Genomic DNA, 21,150 nt, shown 5'->3' with positions numbered 1-21,150 from the left:
GATCCAGATTTGAATTACCGATCGGAAAAATAATTTTAAATAAAAATTAACTTTTTTTAAAAAAAAAACCGCATGAAACTGATAATAGAAAATTAAACTTCAATTCTGACAGAAATAATTGTAAAAATTATCTCAATAAGAACGGTATTTTAAATTATACGCCATTATCGAACTACAAAATTCTAAGCTGCCAAATAAGACATCTATCTTACTGAGACTTAGCGGTTATTAGAAATTCAACGCTACATGTTAGAGCAATGTTTATTTATTGTAAAAATCCATTACAAAAATGAGGAATGTTTGGCGGAAATAAAAAAAAAATTATGTACTCCATTACGGTAGACACAATCCCAATCTCAATCAACTGTTAAACAAATGGTTAAACAATTTGAGCCTACTTATTCCCTTAAAGATGATACATCGTGACCTCATAAGGAAAGACACCATCCGTGTGACGGTTTCGATCGCCACGCTACCCCTTCCGTACCGCGTCCTTATGGACTTTACCGGAGGTCATCTTCAGTACCTTGGCAATGACATCTTTCAGTCAAGCTTCAACCAGGATGCCACCAGTGCGAATGCCAACATTCCTATCGGTGTCCTACTAACATAAACTCAAAACAAAATAATCTAGCTAAGTCTCAAACAAGACTTTCTAAGAACAAAGAAACTGAACCCTACCTACCCATAAGGTAAAAATGAGTTATACACACAACGAATTATAAAGCGCAACAAAAAAAAACACTAAAAAACATAACAATAAAAATAAATAATGTAACATAACAGTAAAATAAAACATAACCAACGAAAAACAAACAAATCTATAACCAAACAGAAACAAAAACAGCAACAGTTTAGCACACCATAAAACAAAATAACAGTAAAACCAAACATAAACACAAAGAAGGAAACTCCAAGAAGAATATTGCACCCCTTCATCGATATTTTCTTTCTCCAAATATGTGATAAAACTTTTTGCGATCAAGCATTTGGCCCGGATTTTCCAATTAACATGGATAACAAGTGTTGACCCGATAATATCAAGGCGACAAATGGTCTCCGTGCGCATTAAGTCATACCTAGCACATTCATACATCACATGATAAGCATCATTCAAAAACGGCTTCCTGAATAAAATTGTCGAATTTGGAGCAGAGAAAACCCAAGGATAGTTCACACGCATTCCATGATCCACAAAATGTGGGGCATAATTTGAGCTGGAGAAGCGATTGCATCCTATATCTTCGACAACGACGCTGATATTATTGTTACAGTGAATTCTATTCGTTATCGTGCTATAATCGAGAAAGTTTTTTGGTCAGGCCGTATCTTTATTAGAAGAAATGGACGTGGAAGATATATGATTCGAACAGGATAGCCCCTTGCGGATCCGTCGTTCGTCCGGGCTTGCGGAGATGGGCGACGATGATGATGCGCGGGAACTCTGGATCCCCCGAGCCTGAGCTTCATAATGCTTAATTGTGGTACCGGCCCCGGGAAAGGGGATTGCGATGAGAAAGAGTTTTTTAGTCGGTAAGGTGCGGGAATATACAGGCACTTAACGTCATTCAGTCGAACTGTGCGAGTTCGACACTGCCTGGGCCTGCCCATGCGTGGGTAAATGGCATTTTTTTTAGCCGTTTACTCACAAAGAAAAAGGATGTACATCCTGTCACATAGTACGTGAAACCATTCAATTATTGCAGACCAAATATTTTCAGAATTTTTTTTTGCTGCTGTCCGATGTATGCATTTTTAGTGTTGTGTTGTTGCACTGATCGCGTAATATTAATGAATGTCTTTTTTCAGGCGTATTTTTATGTGCTGTTTTTTTTTTTAATGATTTCTCTATGTTTATATTGTGAGACTTGTTTTCTTGAGTTTTTCTTCTTTTGTATTTGTATATATTGGGTGACTTTTTTCTTTGTATGTAGTTTCATGATCTGTTTTCTGTATCTTGATGTATGGTGATGTATCTTGTTTGCTGTTGTTTCTGCTGATTTTCCTATAATGATGCGATTCCACTATGACGTATGAATGTGTGAGTGGGTGTGTAACCCCACTTCCAGAAGGAATGCTTCATTAGCGGTTTCAGGAAGGGTGGTATCCAGGGGTAGCGGTTTAGTCGGTAGTGCGCAGGTTTATATTCGCATATTAGTAACATTGCACGGCACGGCACCTGTTAGCGAGCCCAACACTGCTTAGGCGTCCGTAAATGATATTCCCCATCTCTTTAACAAAAAAAAAAAAAATGTATATATATATATTTTTTTTCAGGTTATGTAATCTCTCGTTTTGGAGATCAAAACTGATCAGCAAGATCGCAATCTAACATTTTGCGATTACTTTTTGTTGGGTTATTTGAAGAATAATATAAATGCCAATAACCCGCACATTCCTACAGTGGAAGAATGAAATTCGCGGTTGTATTGAAGAATTGATTTGCAGACATGTGAATGTGTACTTTTTACAAAGTATATTAAAAGAGTTGAAACGTGCTAACGAAGCCATGATCGGATATGCGGCTGATTCAATATTTAACAACATACATTGTACTTTATATTACAATAAAAATATTTTTGACAAAGTGAGTTTTTTCTTAATTAAAATACCGGTTCTTATAGAGGCACTCTATATTATAACTTTAACAAAGGGACTATTGTTATTTTTCAACGAAATATCGTCTCGCATTAAAATTCGTGTCGTACCATGCTCATATTTTCTCATATATTTCTTCTTTTACTTGTTTTAAATGTTGATTTATACAAAAGAATGTTTTCCCGATTTAATTTTTAATTTTTGACCATTCCGTGTATGTTACATTTCATCTAAAAATAAATTTCTTAAAACATTGAACTGAAATGTAATTTTTAAAATATGAATTTTGGTTAAAGAATTTTTTAATAACAGACGTTTCAATAATAAAAAAAATCTGATGTGGACACTAAATGACTTCGTTGTATGCCTATTAAGTTACATATACACATTTTTAAAAGTACATAAAATTTTATTTCACTAATAACTTCTGATTTTTTCATATTATTATTATTATTATTGAATTATTATTTATTTTATTTTTTTTTTTACAATCACAGGTTAATTAATAAATCAATATATTTAAATTAAAAAAAGGAGATGAAGTCTGATTCGAACCGATGTGCCTTCCCCTTATAAGATTCATATATCTTATTGATTAAAATTTCATTTCGTTATAACTCTGGAACCAATGAAAATAAGTACCTCTTATGATATATCGTTGAAAAGCTCTCAATGACGCTTCTACTGTTTTAAGCCCAAAATCCAAATGTTTTAGATTTTGGGCTTTTTCGGACACCTTTGATCGCTCGATTGCAATCGAAAGGGAGGTGCACAACTAGATGTTACAACAGTCCTAAATCCAAAATTTCAACATCCTACAACTATTCGTTTTAGAGTTATAGACGTCACGCCAAAACTAGTCAAAATGAATTCAGGGATGATCAAAACGGATATTTCCGTTGAAATCTGAAAACCGTAGCTTTTCCCCATCACAATACTTCCTTTACTTCGTACAAGGAAATTAAAAAAATGTAATGAAATTCTAAGTGTCCATCTGATATTTAATTATTTATTCGCATAAAAACAATACAGGTCTTTTCTGTTATGCACCCCGCACCCTATTTTTGTTATTTCTTGAGGATTTATATAAAATTATGATGAAATATGGTTCATATGTATCATATTAAATTATTAAATAATGTCATACATAGATAATTGTGTAAAATTGTTATCTGTGTTAGCCCGTGCGGATTACAGATAGGATAGAAATCTGGTATTGTATACAATGTTATAACATTTTTAATTTTTTTGTTCTATGCACAAAAATTAATGTACCTGAATAACAAAATTCCGTTATCCGAAATATTTTTAGGTTAGTTTTAATTAAGTGTTTAGCATAGTTTTTAAAATTACTTTATAGGTTACTTTTCTCCGTATTAGCGTTTAGATGACCTAATTACTAAATTATAAGTGAATATTTGCAATTTGTTAATATTCTGTTAATGTATGTTTCTATGTAAAGTTAAGGTGAAAGTTCATTAATTGCCGTGTAACAGTACGCTGTAAAACCGTTGTTATAGATGACACTATTGATTGATCTAAAAGACGTTCTGCTTTTCTGTAAACTCATAGTGTCCGAATAGAAAAGTGCTAGTCTTGTGGTCTGATGGCCGTAGGTTCCAAACTCTACGAATATATGTGGAAGAAAACAACAATTCTTAAATAAAGCATAGAAAATTGCAGGGTGCAAAATAGGAAAAGAGCCAACAATACCAATAATTTATTTTATTCGTTTACAAATCGAAGAAAAAAGAATTAGGTTTTTGATAAATTCAAATTTCTGGAAAAGTTATACCACTGTTGCCAGCCAAGGTGAGACAGGATGCCGGCCTCCGTGGCGCGAGTAGTAGCGTCTCGGCCTTTCATCCGGAGGTCCCTCGGGTACGAATCCCGGTCAGGCGTGCCATTTTCACAAGCTACAAAAATTATCATTTATCTCATCCTCTGAAGCAGTACCTAACGATAGTCCCGGAGGTTAGAAAAAAAAAAGTGAGAAGAGGTTACTATTTTGTTAACATTATTAAAATATTCTAATTAAAATTGAGAAAAATATATTGATGTTCAGATTTTTACTTTATCAATATAAGTTTACTTTCCTTACTGTTTCATAAATATTTTTCTTTGTTTTCAATTATATTATTATTTTTTTTTTTTTTTTTGTATACACCAATACCTACTTCATAACCATTTGTCGACTATTTAACAATGAAACAAGCATATGGTTTTTAATTTCAATTTTTTTTTTTACAATTCTTGAACATTTCAATAACAGTTAAACAAATCTCACAGTCTTTGTACAAATACAATAAAAGAAAATCACAAAAATTATGAAAACTTCAAAAAAAAAATTATATTAAACAATAGTTATTGTTTAAAGTATTTCTATTATGTAATGGAAAGTTAGCTTATGTGGGTTATTTAATTATCTAATTTTTTCTTCTTCAGCTATGACTATTCACAACAAAATATTTTAGCTATTGTGGTTTTTTTTGTTTATTAATTACGTTTAGTCTAATAATTCCTTAATAATTACTGATAATCTACTTCTAAAATGCGTATCTACGTCTAAATTTTTATTTTTAGTAACAAAAATCTGATCGCTCTTTTTAATTTTTATCTTTTAATTTAATTACTGAAAATTTTTCATTAAAAAATTTAAATAATGTATTCATTTTTACTCTATTTTAACTAATTCAAATTAATGCCTACGTGCCTTTAAAACACGCAAAAAACGAAATTTTTATAAATATGCCCAAACAGTTTAACTAATCTTTTTTACCAGTTATTGTTTTATTATTTACCATCAGTTATTATTTTTTTATCGACTTTTCGAAGAAAATACGGCATTACTTTCGGTCGCATGATAAAAGTGGGGATGAAAATGAACTTTCTTTACGTTTTAAGCTATGAGAATTACGAAAATATCATTCACTTAAAAGGGATTTCCATATATATATATATATATATATATATATATATATATATATATATATATATAGGCCTATGTATAAAATTTGTGGCTCGAAAATCTGCAAAATTACAAAAATCAATTTCATTGAAATTTAGATTTGCTGTAGTATTCTATCTGAAGTTGTACATGTGAACATTTGATGAATATTAGTAGAGTCGTTCTTGAGTTACACTCAATTAAGATCGAAATAAATTGGGGCAAGATAGAAGCGTGGTTCGTTAGCTTCGTTATGATGCTGCAAGTTTGAGCATTAATAGTTCTTTATCTGAGGTATCTATTGTTTGGCGTATTCAGCCAGCGTGACCTACTTTGAGAGTCATAATGACTGGATATGTGTTTTTATCTGAGGGTTATGTTGACTTTGTAACGGTGTATTTTTCATACCCGCTTATGAAGTCAGTTAGTGACGAGTTGAAATTTGATGATTGTATTTAGAGACTACTGGTTAAACGAAGTATTTAGTGCATCGTACTCTGAAAATCAGTGCGTTTCTGACTGCGATATAGTGAGGGCATTGGAATTTTTAACCTAATACTGATTTTCTTGTTGCAGTATACTAAAATTATTTATTTAATTATTATTTATATTTGTACATAGTTTTATTTTACTTTAATTTGCTTCTTGATTGTTTTTATTTCTTAAATCGTTTTCTTTGTAAAGTTTTAGATTAGAATAAGTTGATATTTTTTCAAAAGGAAACGAAATAAAATAAAAGAAATTTGGTCTTCTTGCACAGAACTGCGCAAGATTTTTTTTTTTTTTTTACAAAACGTTTTTCAGTTAAGAGAAATTTTTGGAATAATAACTATTTCAGTTGGTGGTGTCTCAAATTAAGGATAAAAAATAAAACTTTTAAAATAATCATTCCGTCATCTTTTTTAATAGCTATTACAAAAAAGAGGGGAAGTACCATACCAATCACATAACAATAGACTAATAGTTACTATGCGTACAATGACTTGATTGTGCATTGGACCATACTAACTCGAAATATTTAATCTATATAATATATAATCTTATATTTATAGTATTTATTTATTATATTAATATTTATTTATATCTTATATTTAATCTATATAATATTTAAGATAAGTGGTAGAAGAAAGATGAAGTTTTACGTTTTAGTCAAAAATTTAACTAAATTTTAAAATTAAATATTAAGTAAATTAATTGATAATTAAAGTAAATAAAGATGTTCCTAAATTTGTCGGAAATTTTTCTGGATATCTGGTAAAATCCTCTTTTTTTGGTTTGTTTTACTTCCGGGTCTGCAGTCAAGCAATTCATTCCGCAGAGGATGAGATGAATGTTTTGTAGCGCGTGTGAAAAATGCCATGCCTGACCCATTCAAACCCAGGACCTCCGGGTGAAAGGCCGAGACGCTACCACTCGCGCCACGGAGGCCGGCCTGGTAAAATCCTCTACTGGCTAACAAGTTTCAATAAGCAATTCTTGTACGATTTTAATCTAAATTTAAAAAAACACTGCAATACGATTACCAACGATTCCTGTCATTCTAACATCCATCCATCTGGAATTCATCAGTTCTCTAGAATCGACAGTTATGTCTATTCACATTGCCATTTAACTACTTTTGTAATACATTTTTAAATTTATATTTAAATTGTTAACACGATTTTTACGTCATTGCAACTTTGATGCTTATAATTCGGTAACAAAGGCATTAACACAAAAAAGGGTTTCGCCATTGTTTTTATTGTAAAATTTTAAGTCGAAATCACGTGTCGTACGTCCAACTTCTTATATAAAAAAATTAAGTTTGATTCAATATAGCGGAAAAAAAATTAAAAATCCACTATAATGCAGATTTTTTTAACTACATAGAACCCCATTTTTTCTGTCGTCAAATACCTCTCAGATATGCAGTATAAAGTTGTTTTCATACTTAAATATCACCCGGTATATTTCTAAAAGAAGCTTTTCGCTTCCAGTAGTTTACTTGTTTATTCGGTTATTAAGGTAGGGGATCATTTTATGTTATGTACGTGAAAAGAAAACAAAAGCTCTGTGAAAAACTTTATAAAGAGATTTTATGATAAACAGTGCATTAAAATGAACGCGTGTGAATAAAATCGCATTTATCAAGTATTTATGCATTTAAATATTTTTTAATTGGTTTCATTTAACCTTGTCAAAGTATGTCTTTGTTTTATGAAACAGATATAAACAGACTTCCTTTAAATTTTCTTATTTCTTCAATAGAATTAAAAAACAAAAAAAGTCTGTATCCAAGGCGTTTACTATAAAACGATTTGAATTCCAAGAATATTATCAAAAGAAAACATTTTTTAATATCTATTATAATTGTTTTTTTTTTTTATATATAGCTGAAAAACAATTATAATAAAAATCATTAATTATTTTATTATCGAAACAGCAGTATTTTTTTTAATATTAAAGTTTCTATTATAAGAGTAAGTGTTGAATCAGAATGGCAGTGCTACAACTCTGAGCCAAACAAAACAAACATGTTAAAAATGTAAAAATCGTTAATCGTTAAAAATTATACATAAAACCCAAAACGAATAAAAGGTTAATATTTTTTATATAATATCCAAATTAACCTAATTGTAATGGTGCACTTTTTCACTGATATTATTATTAAAACGATTTATGCATTTTATTTTTTAACTCCAAAAAGCGGTATGAAAATGAATGTATTAATATAAAATAAATCATATAAAAATTCAAAAAGAACACACAAACTTATTTACTAAAAGGAAAAATTTAGATCTAGATGCGTATTTTGATTGTTGAAAAAAATAATTATAACTTTTAAAATAATATTAAATAATAAAAACGATATTAAACTACGAACCTAAAAAAAGTGTTGTTCTCTACAATCAGTTTTCCAGCTACTGCCGGGTCTCTCTCTCTGTGTATGTGTATTTTTATTTGTGTGTGTGTGTGTGTGTGTGTGTGTGTGTGTGTGCGCAGGACAATTCAATTACCGCTACCGGCTTGCCAGGCCTAAGGGTAGCTGCAGACTTAATGCAATGTAAGTGTAAATTACTGGTAAACTGGTAGTCCAAAACAAACTCAGGTCGACCATTCCTGAGACGTGTGGTTAATTGAAACTAAATTAACAAAGAACGCCGGCCTCCATGGCGCGAGTGGTAGCGTCTCAGCCTTTCATCTGGAGGTCCCGGGTTCGAATCCCGATCAGGCATGGCATTTTCACACACGCTACAAATCATTCATCTCATCCACTGGTGGACCCGGAGTTTAAACAAATAAAAAATAAAAAACCGGTATCCGCAGTGTAGCATTCAAATTCATATAAAAGCAACTACCTTTACAGGGATTCGAACCCAACAACTCTCGACTTCGAAATTGGCTGATTTTGCGATGAAAAGTTAACCACTAGACCAAGCCGGCGAAGTCTAGAGATTCAAACTCTAGCAAAGACTTTATACGGATTTGAATACTAGATCGTAGATACCTGTGTTCATTGATGGTTGGGTTTCAATTAACCACACATTTAAGAAATGGTCGACATGAGACTGTACAAGACGACACTTCATTTACATTCTTACATATCATCCTCTGAAGTAATACTTTACGGTGGTTCCGGAGGCTAAACAGAAAAAGAAAAAGATTAACCCGACGGTTAATAAAACATTTACCTGTATTTAATAAAATAGAACAACTACGTATACAGTCAATAGAAGAGACAATTATTAATTTGTGGAAAACAATGTAATATTTTTAAAGTGTTGTAAAATTAAAATTTTTTATCGACCATATACTGCGTTAAATTAATTCATTTTCATGTCCCCTCCCCCGGTAAATTAAAATAATAATCGGCATGAAAAAAAAACATGCGATTAACTATTAGAAATTTTTTAAGGGAATTTTTCTCCAAAAATTCTCTTTTTAGATTTGAATAAAGAACAGAAAATGCTTCCAAATATGTTTTCTTTTAAATTGTAGTAATTGAATTTTACATTTTTCGTTTGGGATAAAATTGGTTTAGAAGTAGAAAAAGAATTAAATAAACTATGTAGTTACTAATAGTTATTATTAAAAAATCGGTTCTTAGCTGAAAATTACACAATTTTTATGTAAGTGATTTTAGGTAATAATCGACCCTTTTTCTACACCTTAATTATAGATGAAGAATTCTTATAGAAGAATTCTTAGGTATTGGATTTATAGAAATCCAATACCTAAAATTTGAAAATACCACAAGAAATTAAAAAAATAATTAAACTTTGCGAAATATAACGCACAGTTTTTAAAAGAAACCTTCCAAAAATTTCAAAAGTCGCACTAAAGCTTCATACGAAACACAAGAAAAAAACAGCAAATTATTATGTTTTAAAATATTGAAATAGAAATAATTCAAAAAAATCTTATTTAAATATCTGCCCGGTATTTAAAATTTATTTTAAATAAATTATTAAAAGCAGCATGATTTTTAAAAATTTTATTTAATCTTCTAATTTGCATTAAAAAAAAAATTGAGACAAAATTTTGCGAGCGTTCTCATAAGCTGGACATATTTTTACAAAAATTTATGGTCATGCGCTTTCCTATTTCACTTATCCGTAAGATTACCTCCTCCTCTAAATTCTCTATTTTATCCTGAAAAAATTATTAAAATTTTCTGGTAGCCTATCTAGAATATCTCATTGTATTTCCCAAAATTAATTTTATTTTAGAAAAATTTTCTATTTTCAAAAAAATATATAATCGAAAATTTTAATATGTAATAAAATATGTTTATAAGACTAAAAGCATAAAGTTGTAAGAATATTATATACAATAATAATAAAAAATGCAAAACCGATTTTTTTTTTTTAAATAGCAATTAATTCCTTAATAAGTTTTTGTTATTACATATAGACAACAAAATGTAATAAATGAAAATAAGACTTCTATTGAAAAATATTAAACTGAGCAACCAGGTCAATAAAATTTATTATTCAATTCATTATTAAAACTATAAAAAATGCGATTTAAAAAGAAAAAAAATGTAAACAATAAAAATTAGCATTCAGTCAGAATATGTCAACGCATTGTACACTTCCAACTCTTAAATGCCGAGACCTTGACTCTAAGCCTGTTCATATTCAGTAACGTACTACATCCGCCACACAATAACGATAATAATTATTTTAAAAGTACTCTGTTCACTTCTGAAGGTCAAAATGCAAAACAGACGTAAAGAATCTGCCCTCAGTACTACAATGAAAAATATTTATATATAGACAAAGTAAATTTATTCATAACTTACGGTAAAAATTTATATAAAAAATTAACTTACACAGAAATATTTAATCTAATTTTACTAATATAAGAGTCTAAGTCACTTAATTATTGTCAATAGTTTGTTTAAAGACGAAAGCAGATAAATTAGATCGCGTGTGCACATAGATGGGATTCATCTAATAAAAAATAATTTAAACTTTTTGCAATCTGTCTATAGGTATAAACAACACACACACACACACATATATATATATATATATATATATATATATATATATATATATATATATACTCAGAGAGTTCCAGCGTTCATGTCCTAGTAAAGTCAGTTATTTTTACAGATTTGAATATAAGATCATGGATACTTTGGTGGTTGGGTTTCAATTAACCACACATCTCAGGAATGGTCGAACTGAGACTGTACAAGACTACACTTCATTTAAACTCATGCATTTCATCCTCTGAAGTATTATCTGAAAGGTAATTACCGTAGGCTAAACAGGAAAAAGAAAAGGTAGACGGCGGACATTCTGAACAGTTGTAATATAAAAATTACTCATGATTATTTTATTTCGTTTTAGAAATTTAGTTTGTTTTTACAATTTTATCCAATAATAGAAGACTGTTCGTTTTAGTCTAAAATTATAATTCAGTATTTTCCATATTGGTACATATTGTTCTGCATTTAAGAATACAATATTTTCTTGCAGTATTATTTATTTTTTATTGACTAATTACATCAATTTTCTCAGTGTTGTTACATCTTCTACCAATTTAATTTATAAGTTTTGTTTGTTTGTTGGCAATTTAGCAAAGTTATTTTAATAAATCTTAAAAACTTTGTTTCTCAACCCAATTTTTTTGTTTATTATACTTTATTCGTAGAAAAAAATTGGTGATATAATTCTAAGACCGATTTTTAAAAATTATTTTTCAGGTCAAAAACCATACACACTAAATTCGCCCTTTACATCCTCAGAATTTCAGTAGGGCTTCATTTCATTAGAGGAGCAGAAATCGGGGCGAATCTTTTAACTCGCTAATGAAGGGTTTTCGGACCCATGTTTATAAAAACCTTTTTCATTATTTTAATGAGAGAAATACGCCTAAGTTTAGCAGTTTTAGCAGACTTCTACCGGAATAATATGTACATATATATTGTTTTTTTGTTATAAAATCTTCATCAAATTCTAAAATAGTAGCCAATGTTTTGCTTTGAGAATGTTTAAAACAAAATACAAGTTTGCAGTATACAAAATTAGACAAATATTTATGAAATTCAATTAGATCGATCAAATGTATATATGTATATATTTCCCGATAATCTTTTGATGGTTGGCAAATTTTCTAGTTTTAAAATGGGTCGGAAGACGAGGTTTTTCAGTTTTTAAATTCAAAATTATTATTAAAATTACAAAAAAAAAAAAACAATTAAATTAATTCTATAATACTAAGTTACTTTCCGATATTTTTTATACAAGTTCCACTTTTACTGAGAACTCAATCTGGAAATCCAAGATATTAAAGAAATATTAAATTACGATTAAAGTAATTCCTAGATACTGCATAACTTTTCGATATTTTTTAATCGGCATTTTAACCCTTTCAAGTATGTAACAAGGTGAGTAGTTTCTTCGCAAATTTAACAGCTGGGCCACACAAAAAGAATTTTTCAAAGTTAATCTCCGTTTCTCACAACACCAACCATACAATAATAGTGTATTTAAATTAAAAAAAAAAAAAAAAAAAAAAAAATAGTCAGTGAGGAGTAATTATTACTTTAATTTATAACACTGAATTCATAACGAAGCCAACAGAATGTATTACATATTTATACAAAGTTTAGATGCTGAGATGACAAGAACGTCTTCATAAAATATGTAACGGATTGGAAAACTAAAAAAGTTAGTAAATCTAGATTCGACAAATTATTTAAAACATTATAAGGAATAATTTTTCAAATTTTAAAACAAACACGTTATGGATTTCGGGAGTTATCATCATCAAATTTAAGATTTCTGCTCTAAAAAGAGATTTGTTCGAATTCACATTAAAAAAACTTCAAAATAAAATGGAGGAAAAAATTTTAAGAGTAATTAAAATGAAAAATTTAATAGACTGAATTTTTTTATGTATATTATATAAAAATATAATAGTCTATTTTTTAGATAATTTACCCTCAAATTCGTTGACACGAAATATAAAGTCAGATTATAGTTTACTTATTTGATATTAACTAATGTTGATAGATATAATTAAATATAATATAAATTATAAATTAGATAAACTTTAAATATTATATTTATAGTTTCTTGACATTTCCTCCAGATTTGAAGTTTTTACCGACTTTTCGTTCTCGAGTAAGTAAAATTCAAACTTAAATATACTTTTTTTAAAATCACAGTATGAAAATATTTCTTTATTCAATAGATATAGTTTTTAGGAAAATCAAAAAACAGAACATACGGTAAATATTTTAAAAAAATCATATCTGCCTTTAAGCATTTCAGTTTAAAATTTTTAACAGCACAAAAAGAATATAGTAAACAGTTTTTTTTTTTTAAATTACGATAACTTCTAAGAGCAAAATTATCTCTAGAGCATCAATTAATTACAGTAAATTCAAAAAGTAATCATAATTAAAAAATACGGCCTATATATGGATATTAACTATGTATTTGGTGGATATTAACTATCTTTTGTTACTTAACTGGATTATCTATAACGGTTAGTTCAGTAATTACAATGAAACAATTATGGCCAAATATGGAAACGAAGAGATTAAAAAAGTGTAATATCATTCAGTAAAAGAGTAGAACAGATCTTAAAATGTTTGGTATTATCAAAAGGAAAAGAAAAATATACATATATGATAAAACACTCTTGTTTCAAGGTATTAATCCGTATAAAAAATCTAATAAAAAAAAAGTCGAAAGCAGATTAAATGTGATTCAGTTGAACCATTTGCCAGAATTTTTAGACTTTTAAAAACTGCACCGTGTGCAATTAAGTTGATCGATTAATAAATACATAGAAGAAAAAATAAAATTGAGGTTATAGGCTAGTACAAATATTTTCGAAAAAAATGGACTGTTAAAATACCGTAGGATTAGGAGCCAGAAGACGTTTGAAAATGAGAAAGCCGAAAAAAATGAATGCATAGTAGATATAAGTGGAATCAAGGAGAGCAAATAGAAAGAGGAAGAGAGAGAATTGAGTTGCGTTTATAACGCGGAAGATGAACTATTCAATTTAGGTATTCCCATTTGAAAAAAAATAATAATAAAATAATAAAAGGAAGATTCATATTTTATTATTATATCAGTTTGTGTCTTATTAGATGAATCAGCTATATGAACTTAAAATAAGAAGTAGAAAATTTATATGTTGTAGAATACAACTTCGTATCTCTAAATATACAACAAAATTTTAATCAAATGTTCAATGAATTTTATGTGAAGGCTTCTCATACTGATTAATAATTCAAATATTTAAAGAAAGCAGATGACATCAGTCTGATGGATAGTTCATTTAGTTATGAAATTGATATACTTAAATCCATGTATATTTTTTAAAGATACTTTTTTGTGACACCGTAGGAATGATCAAGTTTTGCGACCACAGCGCAAAAAGACAAAGTAAACAAACAAAAAACACAGTGGATGTTTGAAGAAAAACTTATGAACACAATTTTCTTCATCAAAATATTTAGAAGAAATTTTCCAAATAACCAATTGAAACAATTACCAAGTTCTTTTTGTATACAATACATAATTCATTTTCAGCAAGAATCTCGTTCATTTTCATCACGGAATTCGTTAGAACTTCGTCGGTAAGAGGCGACGAAGTCAACGAACTACGTTTACAGTTCTAAACGTGACCTAACCTAACAGTGAAATGAAAATAGGGGAAAAATAATAAAATAAGCGTGAAAACATTATATTTCAGTTCAATTAGATTGGTAATAAATAATACTTTCAAAAAATACCTCGAATTTTGTTAGACAACGTTTTTTTTTCATTTCATGAACCGCAGGACTCGAATATGTTATTTTATTCATTTTTTTACTAATCGCACTATATACTAGATAGCAGTACTTGATCGTACTAGGTTGCGTACAAAAACTTGATAATGTACTTGAAATAATAAAATTTAAAAGAAAATATACTACATCTTGTAGTATACAAAATCATCATGTAGTATACAAAACAAGATGTACTTCATTTACAAATGAAATAATGAAGATGAAACAATTTTTTTAATTCCCATCACTTAAAAAAAAATGAAAAAAAATTATTAGTTTTCAAGAGATTATAAAATTTTATTAAAAAAGGAATAAATAAAACAGAAATAAATTCGATTGGTAAAATCGAATTTAATGATAAAAATCGAGTAAAATAATATTGTACTTACAAATAAGTACAATATTACATTACGGATTTTCGATTCGTAAAGGTCATTATACTAGTTTTATTAAAAAATGAAAAATATAATATGAACTATAAGTATGAGTATGAAGTAGTATAAGTATGAAAATGTAATATGAATATAATGTAAATAATATTAAACAAAAAAATTGGCAGTGAAAAATTTGTTTGTTCTGAAGCAATAAATTTGAATCATAAATCCATAAGATAACAATCAATAATTCATAAAAAAATAATCTAAAAAAACGCAGTGATATAAAAAAAATTACAATGAAATGGTAAACCGCACGGTGAATCACGCAGATATAATTTCTTCCGCACAAAAAAAACAAAAAAATTTGTAATATAAATAAAGCTGATTTTAACAAAACGATACTGATATCAAAAAAGATAAGACACTACATTTCTATTATCAAAATCTGTTATTAATTTAGAATTTAAAAAAAAATACATTTTAAATATATGTAATAGACAAGATATACAATAATAAACAATATTTAAGCGTTCCATATAATAAGAAAAAAAAAAAGAAATATTTGTTACAAAACTAACCTAACCGGTAGTAGCCGAATACCCTACTGACGAAGATATTGTAATCAATACGATTAACGCAAAGGCAAATGGGAATGACGCCATAAAGACTGATTCGGATAACAAAAATGATGAACTACCCCGCGTATCGTCCCCATTTTTAATGTTAGCGGATAACCTTGATTCTCTTCGACGATTCGTCGAGTCAAAAGATGATGTACCAGTTTTTCCGCGGTGTTAGATATATAGAAAGGTGGTTGACCTTCAACACTTCAACACTTCATCAAAAAACGTCAGACAATTATCAACAATTTTTTTAATCGATTTTAATTAAATTCAGTTTTTTTTTTACGAGAAAGCCAATTATTCTTCACTTTTTATAATTTTAATATTGTTTTTATTTTATCTGAAAAACACAATTCTTGAATTTAAAACTGAACCGTGTTTTATATACAACAATGATATGTTTTACTATTAATATTTAGTTATAGCCATTTGTATTTTTCATTCATTAACGATTTTTGTGCAATAAATTGATATTCGGTGAGAAACATGTAATTAATATATTTTGTGTCTATTTATTAGCCTACCTTTTGTTTAGTGTCTTCCGCGGTAACGAATGCCCTTCAGCTAAGTTAAGTTTGATTTACAAACTACTTACATACTATATACACGTACTAACCAGTAGTACGTACTGAATACTATATTTATAATGCTAAATCATGTCATGCAATAATATTGCTGTGATATAATAAACTCTATATGGAAAAATGCAATATTTTCTTAAATAGTGCTGTACATTTTAATTACGTGAATCTAGAGTGGATAGTAATTTAGTAACATGTATATTTCTCTAACTCGAATTTTCCGTAAGTTGAAGTTTTTCTTATTCCCTTGAATATTCGAGTTATAGGAATTCCACTGTAGTTTATGGTAAGAAAGTAATAATAATACATTACATTCATGAGATCTGCCAATGAAAAAGAATAAAGTTGAATTTCTAACAATCAGAAATGAATTTTTCATGAGATTGGTTGCTGATGACAAACCAAAATTATCAAATATTACCCGTATGATTCCACAAGATTTTGAGCTTTTACTAGTGAAAGTCTGGCCAATGATCGCAAAGAGTGATATCAACTATCATGAAGCAATGTTTCAATCCTACGATACTTAATTAATTGGTGATCATTATTTGATTTACTTATTTCGAGTGTTTTTACCTACCTTGCAAACAGCCGTTTGCAAATTATAATTGCTTTGATAATATGTGTACAGCTTAAGTCTATTTTAGAGTTACAAGATTTTTTTTATTCTACTGCATTAATACACATAAAACGGGACTTTTTAAAAAACAAAGGGAATATATAAAAGTAATTTCCTTTAACAATTAAGGATATTGCAATCTTATAGTCCACGCTTTTTTCGACCGAACGTTTCATCTTATCACACACGAATGTCACCTACAATCCACACATAGTCGATAGTGTACGTCAACAGATGTTTTGGTAGTAAGTTATTCGATAAATGGCAACATGTCGCATTCTGAACCCAACAACACACTACACGGCGTTGCCTCGGTTGAAAGACAAATGCTGCACGCATCACGGTAGCATGTCACTTGATCCACAAATGTTGCCTCAGGGGATACCCGGCTTAATAACCACACCCAAAGGAAGTAATTACATACCTCCAGTGCGCCGACACCAACCTGCTCGCAAATCCGGAGATCATTTTTATTCAGGATGGGAAAAATGTTACTGATCAAAGATTTTGCGAATTTTTTTCATTCAAAAGGTTGATGAAATGAGAATTCTCAAATTCAACCAGTTAACACAAAATTTAAAACTTATGCAACAAAATAATTTCGGTTAAAACTTAAAATTTTAGAATTGAAGCTACTTAAAGATCGAGGCCTCTCGATGATCACCGATCGATTAAAAAATTATTTTCTGGTATTCTGTCAGTCGATTTTAACGAATTCTACACACAACAAAATATCTATACAAACGAATATTAAAAGAAATAAAAAAATATATTTAACCCTTTTTTTATATTATTTTTTTAACAAAATGACACTCATTGAGAAAACTTATATCCAATACAGATATTTCTATTACGATCCCAGTTGGAAAACTACTCTGGGGTAAAAAATAAGCTTACCTCGGATTTAAGCTTATTTTCGTCGATCTCCATGGCGGAATGGTCACGTCTTGGCTTTGTATACGGAAGACCCGGGTTCGAATCCCGGTTAAACATGCCGTTTTCTACTAAATTTCCACATTCCCACGACGCAAGCTTTCTAGCTTATGTCGTGAATTAATCATAAATAAAAATATACAGAGTTTTACGAATTAATTGGCGAAAAATGCCATTGATTTTCGTAACTAGTTTAATATGTAATAAATAACTTAGTTAAAGAGCAAAATAAAATAATAAAACGAATTCTAAACTTCGAAATCGTTCATTACAAAATTTATTATAACAAAACGATTTAAAAATAGAAACTTAATAGAATTCATTTAGGAATTGAGTAATTGTAAAAATATATAAAACAAAATATATATATTCGGATAATATAATTCATATAACGTTAAAAAAATTATACATGCTTCTTCCTGTAAATATCTCACAGACAATAGGTCAAAATAGATAAAATACATGAGATAATAATAGTAACAAATTTAGTCATGCAAAAACTCTAAATAATTTAAATCATTAACTATTAAACTGTAATATATAACTTTAAATAATTTTTTTCTACCAAATTGATTAAATAAGTTGACTCAAGATAGTACTATTGATTCCGAGAGTTTAAATCACAGATTAAAGGTCAGTATTATTGCTGTCACTAAAATTTGATTACATGAAGAAAAAAACGTTTACAGGAAATAATACAAACAAATATTATAACAAATTAAAATCCCTAACTCTTTAAAAAATCAAACGTAATAAAACAGCAAGGAATATATATGTATTAATGAACAAATAAAAATTTGAACATGATGGCTGGATTGATAATTTAAATTATTATATTATTACATTTATATATATATATATATATAATGATGGTACCAAAAACAATATTTTAATTATTCTCTGACTAACTGTAATATCAGCAGAAAAGCTCATTTTATAACAGTTACTAAGTTGGTAAATTTTTTAAAAATTGTTCAAGTATATTTTTAATTTAATTATTACAAAAACATTCTGATTAAACATATCTTGACGAAATAACTAAACATAGAGTAAAACAAAAAGTATAAAATTAAAAAAATAAATATATTTCACGTAAGATCAAATACCGACTATTTATTTGTAAGATCCTCTTGTTTAATAACAAGAGGAAACAGGATGATCTTAAACAGAAAACCGGTTTAAATCTACTCGTAAGAGCCTCATAGATAAAATATTTAATTAAATTAAAATTTTAGAACTAAGAAATTACCCTAATCACTACGAATTTAGTTTTTAAGATAAAACAAACAGAATATTTTTTGAAAAACCGGGTATACATACATATATATATACTGATTTTTAATATTCTAAGGAAATAATTTATTTTTAATATTAGATTTAATAAAAATAATTTTTTTAGAAGTTAATTTAATTTTATAGTTTGCCTTTAGGTGAAATTGATCAAAATTAATTAATTTTAAATTTGATAAATAAATAAATTGATTTATCACGTACATAAAATCAACCATCTCGTTTTTTAACCTCTTTTGTAAAAGTAACTCGTTTTTTAAAAGTAATAAAAACTTTTTTTTCTTTGAATACTCCAATTATCTGATATTTATCTACAAAAGGATTCTGAATTAACTTCAACGATAAGTATAAAATAATTTTTTTTTTTTTTAATTAATAAGTTTTCTCATTAAAATTTAAAAGGTTTTTAATTTTCAGTGCAGACAAAAATCTGATTAATTATTTTTAAAAACTTGATAAACAAATTACGGAACTTTTTGATTATGTTCAGGGCGATGAGTACGGCTAAAACTGTCCACTACAGTGCTTATCATCCACATCAATTAAGAAAATCAAAGTAAATCATTGTTTTTTTTTATATCAAACAACTGAATTAATTATAGAAATGGTACATATATATATTTTAGATCATAATTACCAACTTTTATAACTGATTTAAAATGTTTTACTTAATATTTCAGTGTATAAAAATGCAAGAAATATTCTAGTACGAAACGTAACCTCAAAAACGCATTTTATTTATAGTATTGTCTTTTGTAAGCAACAGATAAACCTTTTACTGTAGTGAAACAGCATATAACACGTAGAATTATTTTTTAAATAGATAAATTTTTATACTTCATACTAAGTCTATTTAACGAGGAAAAAATTAAATAGAAATAACTCAGGATTTCTTTAGGATAACAGTAAAATGAAACGTCGACTACAATTGGAAAACAATACCCGTGAAATTTGATATCAGAGTTAGATACGGCTAAAATGAAAGAACCTAATGGACTAGCGATAGCATACTGTAAGAGAGTTTGTTTTTCATAGTTTGGTCACACCCGCTACTGACTATTTATCACTAAAACAGTAAGAGAATAAATCAAATGTAATGGAATATTGCTGCTCTTTACTCTGTCTTAGATTACTGAGTTATTCTAATTTAATTTATTATTAGTAAATATATTGAACGCCGACTGTAGGCAATAAGGTAATAGTAAATAAACACGAACAGAACAAAAATCGGTTTAATATACTAACATGTATGGATCTAACACATACGAACATATACTCAGCTAACATGTACGGTTTAAGGAGTCTAAATTTATTTAGATTTTTTATTACAATGAAATATCTTTATTTAAATATGTATTTAATTTAATGAATTATATTTAAATCAGTTTGACGATTCGTTTTGAAAACAGAAGAAAGTTGAAACTTCACAGTAAAAGGTTTTCAAAACCAACAACTTTGACAATATAATAATTAAAACTAGCAAGTACAAAAATTATAATTACATAATTTTTATATTAAACACAATAATATAAATAAATAAATATATATATATCATTAATTGAGTTTATAACTTAATTAAATTCATTTAATCATATTAAACTAATACCTACAGCATACAACAGGAAGAATAACATTAAAAACAGCGTTAAAGAAATATGAATATTCTTACCTCATACTCTAAAAATAAATAAAAACTATAGACGTAATAATAGCATTAACGTAAATCTTCAAATTGAAATCAAGTAGTACGTTAAGAATATTACTGAAGTGCAACGGCAGACAACTTCCACTAGTAAATAAATACTGACCATTCGAGCTGTCTCATCTGCAACGAAGAATAGGTACTTTGCACTCGGTAGACAGTTACCCCCACTACTCTATAGATAGTCAGTCCTCCCG

The 21,150-nt window shown here is 28.3% G+C and overlaps 1 protein-coding gene across 1 annotated transcript in view; it reads right to left on the bottom strand.

Annotated features, from left to right (window-relative positions):
• LOC142330838 (uncharacterized) overlaps positions 1-21,150 on the bottom strand; it is a 102,879-nt gene extending 81,729 nt beyond the window's left edge. The window contains exon 1 of the mRNA XM_075376297.1: positions 20,921-21,150. Coding sequence (XP_075232412.1) covers positions 20,921-20,925 — 5 coding nt within the window. The 5' untranslated portion in view covers positions 20,926-21,150. The remainder of the gene's footprint in view (positions 1-20,920) is intronic.

This window comes from Lycorma delicatula, chromosome 10, assembly GCF_047948215.1.
Source record: "Lycorma delicatula isolate Av1 chromosome 10, ASM4794821v1, whole genome shotgun sequence".
Lineage (NCBI taxonomy): Eukaryota > Metazoa > Arthropoda > Insecta > Hemiptera > Fulgoridae > Lycorma > Lycorma delicatula.
This window is presented reverse-complemented; position numbering and strand designations above follow the sequence as displayed.